The sequence below is a fragment of the Trichomycterus rosablanca genome, chromosome 16 (genome assembly GCF_030014385.1).
Source record: "Trichomycterus rosablanca isolate fTriRos1 chromosome 16, fTriRos1.hap1, whole genome shotgun sequence".
Lineage (NCBI taxonomy): Eukaryota > Metazoa > Chordata > Actinopteri > Siluriformes > Trichomycteridae > Trichomycterus > Trichomycterus rosablanca.
Window position 1 is genome coordinate 1,341,404 of NC_086003.1, and position 14,733 is coordinate 1,356,136.

General features: G+C 45.1%; 1 protein-coding gene across 3 annotated transcripts in view; it reads right to left on the minus strand.

The window, feature by feature from the left end:
- Positions 1-309: 309 nt before the first annotated feature.
- aff1 (AF4/FMR2 family, member 1) overlaps positions 310-14,733 on the minus strand; it is a 37,381-nt gene continuing 22,957 nt past the window's right edge. The window contains exons 4-19 of one of the 3 annotated variants that reach the window (XM_063012214.1): positions 14,158-14,199; positions 13,215-13,301; positions 11,993-12,032; positions 10,909-10,963; positions 10,559-10,724; positions 8,567-9,421; positions 8,064-8,173; positions 6,832-7,057; positions 6,365-6,456; positions 5,735-5,798; positions 5,395-5,531; positions 4,438-4,509; positions 3,921-4,014; positions 3,780-3,820; positions 3,332-3,522; positions 310-2,825 (exon numbers count right to left, since the gene is read on the minus strand). In XM_063012214.1, coding sequence (XP_062868284.1) covers positions 2,689-2,825; positions 3,332-3,522; positions 3,780-3,820; positions 3,921-4,014; positions 4,438-4,509; positions 5,395-5,531; positions 5,735-5,798; positions 6,365-6,456; positions 6,832-7,057; positions 8,064-8,173; positions 8,567-9,421; positions 10,559-10,724; positions 10,909-10,963; positions 11,993-12,032; positions 13,215-13,301; positions 14,158-14,199 — 2,409 coding nt within the window. In that variant the 3' untranslated portion in view covers positions 310-2,688. Of the gene's footprint in view, positions 2,826-3,331; positions 3,526-3,779; positions 3,821-3,920; positions 4,015-4,437; positions 4,510-5,394; positions 5,532-5,734; positions 5,799-6,364; positions 6,457-6,831; positions 7,058-8,063; positions 8,174-8,566; positions 9,422-10,558; positions 10,725-10,908; positions 10,964-11,992; positions 12,033-13,214; positions 13,302-14,157; positions 14,200-14,733 lie in introns of all 3 variants that reach the window. The other 2 variants (XM_063012213.1, XM_063012215.1) reach the window with 2 other exon arrangements.

Consider the following 14,733-nt stretch of genomic DNA (forward strand, 5'->3'; position numbering starts at 1 on the left):
GATTCCTGGGTCCTTTGTGTGGAGTTTGCATGTTCTCTTTGTCCTGTGTCTGTGTGGGTTTCCTACGGGTGCTCCGATTTCCTTTCACAGTCCAAATACGTGCAGCCAGGTTAATTGAAGACAATAAAAACAACCTGTGTGTGTGTGTGTGTGAGAGATGGACTGGTGACCTGTTTGGGGTGTTTCCTGCCTTCTGTCCAATATATCAGACCCACAGAGATCCTGACCAGGATAAATCGGTGGTAAAACAGACGATGAATGAATGAATGTAAAATGTTCATTGGAAAAATAAGACAGACAACACTGACATTCTTTCTCTCCCCAAAACTTTATTGCCTCTGAATTATTAGACAAATCAGAGAGGTGTTTGGTGAACAGAGAGGAACCGATCAAGCGTCCAGACCCCTCGGTCACCCACCCAAGCTACAAACATCTGCATCAAAAGCTTTGGAGAAAAAAAAAGAACTTCTTTCTGAGTAAAAGGAAACTCATTTCACTGCTGGTCTTTATACATACAGCTCTGTACACCATCGTATTTACAACATGTTCGAAAAGCCAAAAATAATAATTTACAAAAGTCTCCCCACGGCTGCTTCAGTCATTAAGAAATTCAGGGTGAATAAAGAACGCGCTCGCCTTCACACCAAAAACTCAGGAGCGCAAGAAGCAAAATCCGAAACCACGAACCACCCAACAACTCCCATCATGCCAGGAACAAAAGAAAAACATGACATTTAGTGTTCAGAACCGCCGGGACTCACAGGATTCACAGAGACGTGGGGGGTGTCGGTGGAAAATAAAGCAGCTTTTTCATTTTCTCTAAAGAACCAAAAATCTGAAACAGCAAACGTGAAGCTCAACATTAAATTAGCCGATTGGTAAATAACAGTTAAATAAATACAATAAAATATAATTTTATTTAATCATTTGTTTTATGTGCAGCCCTTAATTTTCCCTAACAAAGTACTTCTGACTCCAAAGCATGAATTTCAGAAAGGAAAAACGTCTGGATGAGCGTTTCTGTAAACCAGAACCATGGACGCAAGAGCACAGAGTCGTGAGAATGGATGTGAGGGAAAAACGCAGAAATGAAACAGTGGAATTCAGTGTTATTGCTCCGAATCCAGTGAATACATCCGAAAATAAAAAGGAACGAACGAAAGGGGGGAAATTAGGGTAAAAATCTGGTAAATTGAAATAAATATGGATAAATTTTCCAGGACAAAAGAGTGTGCAAATATTATATACAGTATATAAATAAATCAATATCTCCAGTTACTGAATTTAGAAGGGTCAGGGGCGCTGTGGGACAGGAGCTGTAAAAATAAGAATCATCTAAGATATAAACAACACTTCGTCTGTACAGTTCGGTTCATGTGCTGATTTTGCTTCCAAAAAAATAAGCACGTGTTAAACCTCTCGGGTTGGTGGCCGTCCTAAAACAGGGACTCGTTTGGTGGGAAGTGGAAATGTCTAAACTGGGAAGGAGTAGCAGGTCAAAAAAGTGACCTGTGAAGCTGGCACAGTTGTGGAAAAGATCAAACGAATCAGGCAGGATGAAGATTTCTGGCACGATACTCAGGGACGAGTTCTCGGGTTGGCACGATCAGTCCAGCTGGAGATGCAGGTTTATTCCTTTGCTTCCAAAACTCTGGTCACTCTGGATTCACAACAGCAAAAATAAAACGAATTATTTAACATAATGAGCTGCAGTAAAGTACGCCAGCCCACTTCCGCTAATCCGCTGATCTCATATATTCGTTTCACGTCCGGTGTATTTGGTATTGGTGTAAGGCACGTCCGATACTATCTGGGCTCGGGAACTGCTCCGGACCCGGACCTGTGCGGTTCCTCGGCCTTGAGGTAGAACGACAGTGTTGTCTCGAAATTAAAGGATGGTCGAGTGTTAAAAAAACCTTTTATTCATCACAGGAGTCAAATTCGACTCAACGTGAATCTGGAGCTGAAATTAAACAGGATGAACGCGTCAATTTGAGGTATACGAAGGAAATGATCATTAAAAATAAGATAAACAGCATCGCGATTTTTCTTTTATCCCGAAATCATTCATCAAACTGATGGAAATTCATACAGGAATATATTAGTACTGATAAAGAATATTAATATAGACGTAATAAATAATAGTCAGATCCGTGTTTTTATCCCGGACTCGATCGAGAAGCACGGCGGGAGGAAACGAGTGCAAAGTGGAAGAGGACGAGGATGGACGAGGTGTGTTCTCTGTAGTGTGCACTTCCACTTCCAGGTTTGTTCCCTCAAAGCCTCCTTCTGTTCTGTTAACGCAAACACACACCCCTCACACACACACACACCCCTCTCAACACACACGCGCTTCTTTAAAGTAAAAATCGAACAAGTCTCTCGCGCTCATTGGTCACATGGCTCTCATTAATCACGGCCATTTTATCAACTCATCAACGTCAGCGAACAGAAATGAGACACGCCCGCTCCTCCTCCCGACCTCCGGGTCGAGGAAAATTCACAAAACACGTTTTTTTTTTCTTCTTAAATACAAACTCGGTTTCGTTCAAAGTGCAAAAGGAATCTGAGGGCGTGGTCGTCGGCCCTCCTCTCTCCCCTCATCTTCATTGGCCACGACAAAAACATAAAAGCAAACCAAAATAAATAAATAAAATAGGCCTCGTGTGTTCCCGTCAGGCCGTGGGATCACGGGCCGGGGTGAGGGTTCCTGGAGCTGTCCAGTTTGAGCCAGTGGAGGCCCTGGCGGGTGTAGCGCACCAGAGAGTTCATGCTGGACGTCAAGCTCAGGGGGCCCAGCGCAGCGTCCAGCTCTTTCAACACGCCTGCGAAAGGACAGATGGACGAAGAGTTAGAGAGGGGCTGTTCGTGCAAAAGTAATCGCCCCCTTTCTGACGTGTGTGTGTGTGTATGTATGTATGTATGTATGTGTGTATGTGTATGTGTGTGTGAGTGTGTGTGTGTGTGTGTATGTATGTATGTGTGTATGTATGTGTGTGTGTGTGTATTTGTATGTGTATGTGTGTGTGTGTGTGTGTGTGTGTGTGTGTGTGTGTGTGTGTGTGTATGTGTGTGTAACTATCTGCAGTACTTCAGATGTTTTTTGGGGTGGAGCGGGGGTAAGTGCAGCAACAGTAAGAACAGTGGAAGCTCATTAGTTACGGTACTGGATTAGTAATCAGAAGGTTGCCAATTGAAGCCCCACCGCGGCAAAGTTGCTACTGTTGGGCCCCTGAGCAAGGCCCATAACCCTTGATTGCTTAAATTCTATTCAGTTATAATTGTAAGTCACTTTGAATAAATGTAAACACACATTATGTTCTGAACCTACCGGCGCACGAGCAAGACAGTTCCTCCGACTGTTCCCACGATTCATGAGCGCTGAGGACGAGCGCCGTGATGCTGACGTAGGAGGACGCCATCTGCTGGACGAGCTGGGGAATGGACACAGTGCTGCTGCTGCCGCTGGGGTTCGAGGCAGCTGAACCTGCTGGAGACGGCATGGGAGACCCAGGGGACGAGCTTCTGAGGGATAGAGAAGAAGAACACGCTTAAAAAGCAACCCATCCAATTCCCCACCTTCATTCTGGCCAAGGACAGCCTCAGACTATCACACACGCTTGTCTCTGGCTGATCTAATCACCTGACAGTTGTGGACGCATGTATGGAGAGTCATGCTATGCTTTATGAACCAAACCCCCCCCCCCCCCCCCCCAACCACCACTTATATTAGTTGAAACACTAAACAATCCTACTTAGCAGTTAAAAGGCTGGCTTACTTTGAGATGCAGGGGGAAGGAGCATGCACCGTCTTCGAACTCTGCAGAAACACACACACACACACACGTTACAAATGACAAGAAAGAAAAATACATGTAAATATTTAAAAGTCCCTCCACAGAAAGTAGTCGAGGTCCTACCTTAAAGTAATCGGTCAGGGTTCGAGAATACTTCAGCGCCGATTCCTTCTTGCAGCGGAACATCGCCATCTGCAGGAGAGCTTGGCATTGCATGCTGCCAACACAATTACACACCAGTCAGCTACAAAATACTAATAAAACCTTTATTACAGTCTAGCACAGATACACTACATGGCCAAAAGTATTTGGACACCTGACCAACAGTATTAAAACAGAGTGACCCATATGTGATCTGTCAGCTAGAACAACAGCCACTCTTCTGAGAAGGCTCCTCACAAGTATGACTGTGGGGATTTGTGCCCAAGAGCATTCGTATGACTGGTCAGCTGATGTTCCGGTCCACTGGTGTTTCTTTAAACCGAGCTTATAACTGATTTATTACACCTGTTAATAATTATTGTGGCTGAACCACATTACAAAGGGTGTCCCAATACTTTTGTCCATATAGTGTGTCACACTGCACTATTAATACAACTTACAGCACACACTAGATTGTTTGGACTAGTTTGTTACCCACCAGAGGACCAAAAAGTCACGTTCAGACGCAGGAGCCGAAGGGTCCAAGTAGTTCTTCAGTTTCAGAATAAATCTAGAAAAAAAGAGAGAAAAAAACTGTTTTAATAACGAGCGTCAGGCCTCCAGGGTTCAGGCCGTAAGATTCAGGCCTCGAGGTTCAGGCCCCGAAATTCAGGCTCCCAGGTTCAGGCCTCCAGGTTCAGGCCCCGAAATTCAAGCACCGAAATTCAGGCACTGAAATTCAGGCTCCGAGGTTCAGGCCTCAAGGTTCAGGCAACGAGGTTCAGGCCTCAAGGTTCAAGCCTCCAGGTTCAGGCACCGAGGTTCAGGCCTCCAGGTTCAGGCACCGAGGTTCAGGCACCGAGGTTCAGGCCTCGAGGTTCAGGCCCCAAGATTCAGGCCTCCAGGTTCCGGAAAACCAGGGCCCCGAGGTTAAGACCTCCAGGTTCAAGCCCCAAGATTCAGGCCTCAAGGTTCAGGCCTCCAGGTTCAGGCCCTAAGGTTTAGGCTCCGAAAACCAGGGCCCTGAGGTTAAGACCTCCAGATTCAGACCTCCAGGTTCAGGCTCCCAGGTTCAGGCAGCACTTTTAATTCATTTGCATTTTTAATATGCTGAATTTTGTGTGTGGAAAATAAAACCAATATTTAATAAAAAAAACGATGCACAGTTAATACATTCAACATGAAATGCACTGACAGTACGAGTGAACCTCCCAATGGCTAGGCTTTCGGCCATCCCCCAGGTTCAACATTGGCCAATTCACCATGTCTATTTTGGCGCACGAGCGGCCGATAGCACAGCTGAGATTCGAACCTGGATCCCCAGGTCTCAGCAATAATGAGCTATGTACGACATTGGACCAGGGGTGTCAAAACCTTTGAAACTCACACACACACACACACACACACACACACACACACACACACACACACACACACACACACACACAGCTCGTACCTGATGAGGTCCACAGTGTCGGAGAACATGGCGTACGCTGACTTGGGAGTCTGGGGGTCCGTTTCCATGGAGATACCACTTTCGACAAAGGACATGGCAGCATCCAGGTAGTTGAAAGCTTTGCCCATTTTATCCACCTACAGCAAAACAACACGAGTACATGAGAGACACGCCCACTCCCACACCCACTCCCACACCTCTAACACGAAGATTAAACTGATCTGATCCTGCCGTTACTGGTATTGTTCAATGCACAGACGCACATTATCTGCAGACCATCGCACGCATGTAGTTTGGCAAGCTAGAATCGTAAAGAAAATTACAATTAAAATAACGTTACCATGGCATCGGCTTTGTGCTTCAGCTTTTTGGCTTCCTTCATGTGGTGATCCACCGAGTAGTGCCTAAAAAATACAGAACCAACACACAGCGTTCAAAATCACATAACCCACCACCCCTACCACCCCTAACCCCACACAAAAGCACAGTATATGCACAAAAATATTGGGACACCACATCTAATTATTAAATTCTTGCGTTTCAGCCACATCAGTCGCTACGAGGTGTAATAAATCAGTAATGTAAAGGACATTCCATGCTTTCAGCTGAAAACATCACATCCGAGGACACGTGCACAGGCGTCTGGCACAGGCACCAATCAGGGTCCTTTACACAGTGTATGAAGACAAACCCACCCACCCACACATAGTCCCCCCCCCCCCCAATTAGGTGGCCAATTAGTATCTGCCAATTATGCCTACCAGACGGCGCCCAGCCGACCGGTGTCAACGCCGAGTTTTGAACCGAGGAGTTCAGAATCTCGGAGCTAGTGTGCTACCGGAATATCCCGCTGTGCCACCTGGGCGCCCTCTCGTTTGTTTTCGAAACGAGACGTCCGACGAGGTCATAGTCAGGTGTCCGAATACTTTTGGTCATACAGTGTACTTAATCTGTTTTCTTTAAGTCTTACTTGTCCTCGAATTTGAGCAGGGGTCTGTGTGTCGCCGGGGCCCCGCTAGAGGAAGCCGTCTCCGAGGTCGATGTGCAAATTTTTGGAGCTTTCTGTGGAATAAAAAAGGCCAAAATAATGATATTCTGAAAAATAAATTAAACATTATACTTTATTTATATATTATACATTATTTATAAGCTATATATAAATTTTTTGTAACAAGCAACAAGCACTAATAGGCACAAAAAAGTGTTTAAAAATTAACGTCACATCAGACATAATAACAAAAACATAAAGAGCTTCGAGAGATCAGAGATGGCTAATAATCCAACTAGCAGATTTTCCGGGTGGGGAAACAACAGTTAGCTTTAAAAAAAAAACCTGAATCTGTAAACGTTTGTTTAGACAGATAAATATAATCTAAGCTTTTAGTCACAGATAAAGAACAGCTGCAGAAATGCTGCAGAAACCTAAATCCTCTTTACCTTGTTGCTCCTGCTGTGCTCCTCTTTGCCGGAACTCTTCTTCTTGTGCTTGCTGCTGGAGCGTCCGCTCTCCTCCGCCTCCCCCGAGCGCCGTTTGTGACCCGAACTGTGAGGAGCAGGAGGAGCAGGAGGATGAGGAGAAGCAGGATGGTCCTTTTTAGTGCTTTTCTTCTCCTTCTCTTTCTCCTTCTTCTTGTTTCTGTCCTCATGGCTGCTCTTCGATAGCCTGTGATGGGGAGCGGAGGGGTACATGGTCAGGACAGGACAGGAGGAGCAGGAGACACGGCGCAGGAATATCAGGGACTTTCCATCAGAGTCCAACCCCTCAACCGCCCAAAACGTTCAGGTAACCAAACCTGGATTTAAGACGCTTATTTATAGGTCAGTTATGGACAAAAGTATTTGGACACACATTTTATTCCCTTATTACAGGTGTAATAAATCAATTATATAAAGAAGACAACATGCTTTCAACTTTGCAACAGTTTAGGGAAGGCCTTCGATTCCATTTACATTTTTGGCATTTAGCAGACACTTTTTGATCCAGAGCAACTTACAGTACTGTGACAGTCTAAGCAATTGAGGGTTAAGGGCCTTGCTCAAGGGCCCAACAGTGGCAACCTGGCAGTGGTGGGGTTTGAACCAGCGACCTTCTGCTTACTAGTCCAGCATGACTCTATAATATAAAGACATAAAGAAAAGCTCCAGCATCCAGCACAGAGCCCTGACCTCAGCCCCACTCAACAGCTCTGGGATGAACCGGAACATCAACTGAGACTTTCTGGACCAACATCAGTTCCCAGCCATACTCTCTTAATACCCGAGCTTGATTTTTATGCATCTTTCATCTTGTTTTTATTACCTTTTTCGTTGTCTAGTACTTAATTACTACCCCTAGATGGCAGACAAACCGTCCACTAATGAGGACAACAGGTCTAAGTTAGGCAGAACCAGGTATAAGTAATGAATGTAATGTCCCCATATATGAGCGCAGGGTCTCATAGGGTTAAAAATGCTGTCATCGTATGACCGAATGGGCACAAATTCCTACAGACCTACTACAAAGTCTTGTTGTTCTAGATGAAAGGATCACACACAGGTCGCTCTATTTTAACACAGTTTGCTTTTACATCGGGGTGTCCGACAAGCGCCTGGTCAGGTGTCCGAATACGTTGTCCATACAGTGTATTATTACTGATTAAACAGTTGATAATGGAACTGCTGGGACTTACTCCGTTTTGCCGGACGTGTTGTGCTGAGAGGACAGAGACGTTTTTCTTTCTCTCTCCGGTTTCTCCAGTTTCTGCTTCTTTATCGGGACCGACGGCTCATCGTGTTCAGCCTGGAAACAAAACACACAACACATACAGAGTCAACTCCGAATTCACAGGTTTGAATCTCAGCAGAGATGCCGACCTGGTCGGGCATCTGCGCAGACACAACTGGACGTGTTTGAGGGAGGGAGGGTCGGACGGGGCTCCGTTTCTGATGCGATCTTTGGGAGGGGTCTCCCTGATTTGACCCACCCTCCCATCCCAAATCTAAATAAGCAATTTAACGTTTACTGCAGCTTTTATCTATAGTAACATTTACACCAATGGCCAAAAGTATGTGGACACCTGAGCATGAGCTTGTTTCCATTTATTTTATATAATCGTTTTTACACGTCCGGATACTTTTGGCCGCTTCGGTTATCTGTGTAGTTCCCTTGTATAGGTGATCGAGAGAAACTCACAGCTCTCTTCTTTCCCACTTTACTGGAGTCCTTCTCGTGGCCTGGTTTCTTCGCGGGTGCCTCCGAATGGGCACTGGTTCGCGTCCTGGGTGCCTTCGGTACTCTGGACAGCTGGCTGAGCTGGATCTTCACCACTAGGGTAAGAGGAGGATCAGCGCTGGGTTTAAACAGTCCGTCGCTCTTTCTCTCCGGCCTCGGCGAGCGCGCCTGGCTCTTCTTGAGGCTCTTGGATGAAACCGGGGTTTCGTTCGTGGTGCTTTTGGGAGGAGGAACAGGTAGCCGGACAGGCTCCACATGCGCCTCTTTCCGCTCCTTTACGATTTTGGAAGGCGCGTCTTTGCCGGATTTCTTCTCAGACGCAGAACGTCCGGACGATTTCCTGCTGTCGGGTTTCTTCTCGTGACTGGACGTGGATTTCGTCTTCACTTTCGGCCGCTCTGTAAACGTGGCCTCTGTATTTCGCGGCGTCACCTCCACGCTCTCCACGTGCAGGCTGCTCTGGGGTTTGCGGCTCTTTTTCGGACGTTTCTCGGCGGTCGTTTTCCGCTCTCCAGCGTCCACGCAGGCGTCCGAACTATGTCTGGGACCGGTGTGTTGGGTCGAAGCGGCGGGTTTGAGCTCGGACTCGGCATCGTCCCGCTCGGGCTGGGCGGGGGGACCGTGGGAGTTGTGGTGTCTCTTGGGTCGGGGTTTGGACTCCTCCTGTGCGTGAGGGTGCGGCCAGGGTTTGGTGCCGGGAGTCGGTTTGGTGTCGTGTTTGGAAACGCGGTCAGAGTGGTTCTGAGGGTTCAGGTTCTGCTGGCTCTCCTTAATCCAACTGATCAACTGCCAGTTGATGTCTTTCGGCCCTTCCGTCTGGGGCAAACACACACACAAACACACACACACACACACACACACACACAAACACACACACAGAGATAAAGACCCATGTACATATATACAGAGAAAATATACACACACAATGAACATTCTGGACCACAATAAAACTGCATTATTTAATCCACTTCTAAGTGCATTTGGCTTACAGAATAATAATAATAATAATAATAATAATAAAGATGAGTTAATTTATTACAATTGCTAATATTGTGCATTAATAAGGACTAATGTTAATCATGCAGGTAACCAAGCAATGACACGATAAATACCTAAATATAAGATTTTACATTTATATTCCTCTATTACATTATTAATTCACATTTATTAATTCCAGAATCAAGCAACAGAATGTAAATATATATATATATATATATATATATATATATATATATATATATATATATATATATATATATATATATATATATATAAAAACTGAGCCACAGTGTTTGGGTGGCGCAGCAGTTAAAATATGTTGACATCTCAAACTTGCAAGTTCGAATCTCGTACAGGACGCCTATACGGACAATAACTGGCTCGTCCAAAGGAGGGAGGGTTGTAGAGATTGCTCATAACTGCTGCAATTATGACCCCTGCTGGTGGATCGATAGTACTGCACAGAGATAGGGGATAATAGAGATCAGTGCATGACTGATCGCCATGTGTGACATACGAATCTCCATATGAACCCATCTGACGCAGGTTAACAGAATTGGTCCTCTACTGCACACGGGTCGTTTTATTATTGGCTCTCATTGGTCAGGATTGGAGGTCTGCAGCCATAGAGGAAGTGAAATGCAAATCGGGTAACTGGATATGACTAAATTGGGAGGAATATTGGGAGAAAAATTTATAAATAATATAGAAAAAAAGATGCTTAGGGATTCAAGTCCTCGTTTATGGGGATTTTATTATGTTAAACAGTAGATCTGAGTATTTTTTAGGGCTGTAGCTATTTGTTTAGTCTTTGTATGATTAATAAAAATTAAAACACTTTTCTTTTGCATGATTTAATTTGCTTTTTTTTTTAAGAATGACAAAGAAATTTGGCCGGTCCCCCTCACAGTAAAAATAGAAGATTTTATTTATATATTTATTTTCCTAATGTACCTTTGCTGGTGATGAATTCGTAGGTGCGGCGGGCGTCTCCTCCGCACCACTTTCGCTGCTCTCGCTGTCAGATTCGGACTCCGAGCTGCTTTCCGAATCACTGGAGCTTGCAGACTCTCCTCCACTGGGGGGCGCCGACACAGCAGCACGGACATCTTCACACACCCTGGGATACAGAACAGGACCAGTAAAGATCTGACTGATGAAAGCGTGGTTTATGTTCACTCCAGACTCCCAGGATGCCTCGCCCTGCCCCGCCCCGCCCTGCCCCGCTGACTGATCCGAAATGAGACATTTATTTAATGAAGCAGAAGTTTGGCGGAGATGAAGACGTGCTCTGTGAAACTTACACTGGATCTGGACGTACTGGTGAGAGTGGAGTTTTGGCTCTGGTTTCATGGTGCTCTACAGAAAGAGAGACAGAGAAAGATAATGTAGCTAGACATTCAGATTTATACCATTTTCAGCATTTAGCAGACACCTTTGTCCAAAGTGACAGTACTGGGACAGTGTTCTGTCTAAGCAATTGAGGGTTAAGGGCCTTGCTCAAGGGTCCGACAGAAACAACCCGGCAGTGGTGGGGCTTGAACCAGCGACCTTTTGATTACTAGTCCAGTACTGCCCCGGGGATCCATAACGATCATTACAATCCAGGACAGCTCCTGTATTTAGGCATCGACATAGCAGATTTTCGCCGGATGCCCCTCCTGACGCAACCTTCCTATTTCTATCCGGGCTTGGGACCTGCACTAAGAGCGCACTGACAAGTGCACCACCCAATGGCTGGGCTGTTTAAGCCAAATATTGTTTGTGCAGTTTTCCGATAGTAGTAGAGAGCGGTTTTAGTAACCAACCAAGCCAGCCAGACTTAACTGTACATGTAAATGTTCTATAGTTACAAAATAATAATAATAAATACATTTTAACATGATTTAAATCACTGTACTTTTGATTGGGAGGTTGGGCAGTAAAGTCTCACCAACACTTGGTTTGGTTTGTATTCTGACACAGCCATCGCTGCCATAAGCTACTCTGGATGAAAGTGTGGCCGAAAGGCTAAATGTAAACGACGCCACGCCATCCACATGCGTCATGCATGTTCTCACTGGGTCGGGACAGCATGCAAATTCGGACTGGCTGCTCTAAACTGCTTTAAGAAGATAAACAGAAGCGAGAGGTGAACCCATGAGCATTTCATTTATTCAAATCAGGATCGGAATACAAACCGAACTGCCGAGCGACACCCTGCGGTGGAGTGTAAGGACCATTAGCTCTGATCTACAGTGAGATACAGGTCTAACAGGTCAGCTGGGGGCTGTTTTTTACCACAGAATCGCCAAATTGGTTGAATGGGGAGGGGGGTTACGATGCTGGAGGCATTTTTCTAGACACCCTAAGTCATGAGAGTGTGGCACAAGTAACACCCTTACTTACTTTGAGGCTGCTGGTATCCAGAGAGAACATGCGACTCCGGCTACAGAAACAGGGTTATAAAAAGGCATAAAAAAACGTCAAATTTACACTTTTAGTTCCTTTTAAGTGACAACATGCAAACATTTAATCCAACAACAAAAAATACAATACAATACAATTTCCCTTTGGGGCAATTTGTATCTGGGCTTGGGACCAACACTGAGAGCGCACTGACAAGTACACCTCCCAATGGCCAGCTAATTTACTGAAACAGCCTAATCATGTCCATGCAGACACCTGACCGGCTGATAGCACAGCTGAGATTCTAACCCTGAATTCCCAGATCTTGGCAGTAGTGGGGTAGCATACTTTACAGCTGCGCCACCCGAGCACCCCCATGCTCCATATAAAGTTGTGATTAATTAGGTAGAGTCCCAATTGACTCTCTATTTACATAATTTAATTTAGAGTTAACTACTGCATTTTGTAAACACCGTACACAGTGGTGATGTAGAACTAGTTATTTAGTTAGTATCTTAGTAACCGGTCTCGACACGCTTTAGTTAAACGTATGGACGAAGCAAAACACAATCATCACATTCAAATCATAAACCAAGTCAACGACGCAGTTTCAGAAAAAAACCCTACAAAAATCTGAACGTTTTAGTTGATTTAATACATTTATTTAGCTCATTAATATCTCAGAACAAACACAGATAAAATTAATTAAATAATTAAAATTTAGGCGTCGTATGCAATTCTCTAGCATCAGCTCTGCCGTTCTCATTCCACCTTAATAGCGGCCACCATTGTTCATGTACTTCTTTCTACTGAAGTGCACTACAAGGTCAAAAGTATGTGGACACTGGACATGACCATGAGCTCGTTGTAAATCCCATTCCAAAACCATGGGCGTCTCTTTGCATTTCACAGCCTAATCTGTTCTGGGAAGTCTTTCCACAACATTTAAGTGTGTCTGTAGGAATTTGTGCCCCTGAGGTGCATCAGTAGCACTTGCACTGAATAAAAAGGTTTAACCAGCAGTTGATGATCAGAGGTCAGGGTTTTATTTACAGGTTATCAGAGCATGAAAATGAAAATCTAACATCGTACACATCAGGCACGTGACCGGCACGGGTGTTTGTTTATCAACGCCAAACCACGACTCAGCAAAGAACACAGCGTACTGTTACTGTGTGTGTGTGTGTGTGTGTGTGTGTGTGTGTGTGTGTGTGTGTGTTACCTTGTTAGGGAAGGAGAACTTGGATGGCTCTGCTGTGCTCGGGGTTTGAATGGCTGTTAGCAGAGGAGGGCACAAGTGGGTCATTTCCTGTACGAGAGAGAGAGAGAATGCGAGAGTGAGAGTGAGGACAAAGACTCTCACTCGGACGGGCGACAGATCCTCCGATCCATTTAACGAGCAGAATGAACTATTTACTGTGGTTTTATCAGATTACTGGACAGATCAGTGGACAGAGGGGATGAAAAAATAGACACTTTAATAGACGTTATATGGAATTATTATTATTATTAATTAGAATGATGGTGGCAGTGTGTAGTATAACTAAAGCTCTATCAAATTCAATGAAATCTGCTGTGAAACTTAAACTGTAAGGTTTGTGTTTAGCGATTTAACATTTTTCATCCCGTGTAGCGTTCAAGTGCCTCATGTTTACTGGTTAATCTGCATTACTAGGCGTTCTAGCAATCCTACGGCAATTCAGTTACCAATCGCTTAGTCGAAGTATGTTTGATTATTAGTTTATTAGGATTTTAACGTCATGTTTTACACTTTTGGTAACATTCATGACAGGAACGGTAGTCACTCATTACACAAGATACATCAGTACACACAAGGTTATATCGAACACAGTCATAGACAATTTAGCATCTCCAATTCACCTCACTTGCACGTCTTTGGACTGTGAGAGGAAACCGGAGCACCCGGAGGAAACCCACACGGACACGGGGAGAACATGCAAACTCCACACAGAAAGGACCTGGACCGACCCGCCTGGGGATCGAACCCAGGACCTTGTTGCTGTGAGGCGACAGTGCTACCCACTTAGCCACCGTGCCACCCAACGTGCACAGTGTAAAACTAAAGACTGAGTAACTTTTTACACTGAACTATAAGAAACTCTAATAAATGAAGCAAAAAAATCCAAAGCACGTCGTGTACTCACTCTGAGAATCTCATTGACCCTCTGCACCTCGTTGGACAGCGTCTGCAACACAGAAGGTTCACGTTGAGAAACGTGAGCAGATCCACACACAGGAAGAGGGAGGAGATCAGAAACCCAAAATCATACACGTGAGTCACAGTGACATTAAGGGTTTGTGTTTGTGGAGACACAGAATCTTTAGTTTCACTGTCCAGAACCAACTGATTTTATATACACACACTGAGCAATTTATTAGGTACACCTATTAGATTAGTTTATGGACGACACCGTGGCTTGGTGGGTAGCAGTGTCACCTTACAGTCAGACAGAAGGTCCTGGGTTCAAATCCCAGGCGAAGTGCTCCGGGTCCTTTCTGTGCGGAGTTTGCATGTTCTCCAAGTGTCTGTGTGGGTTTCCTACAGGAGCTCCGGTTTCCTCCCACAGTCCAAAAACGTGCAGTCAGGTTCATTGGAGATACTAAACTTGCCCTTAAATGTGTGTGTGCCCGCCCTGTAATGAACTGGCGTCCTGGCCAGGGTGTCTGTGCGCCTTGCACCCAATGAGAGCTGGAATAGGCTCCAGCAACCCCCACGACCC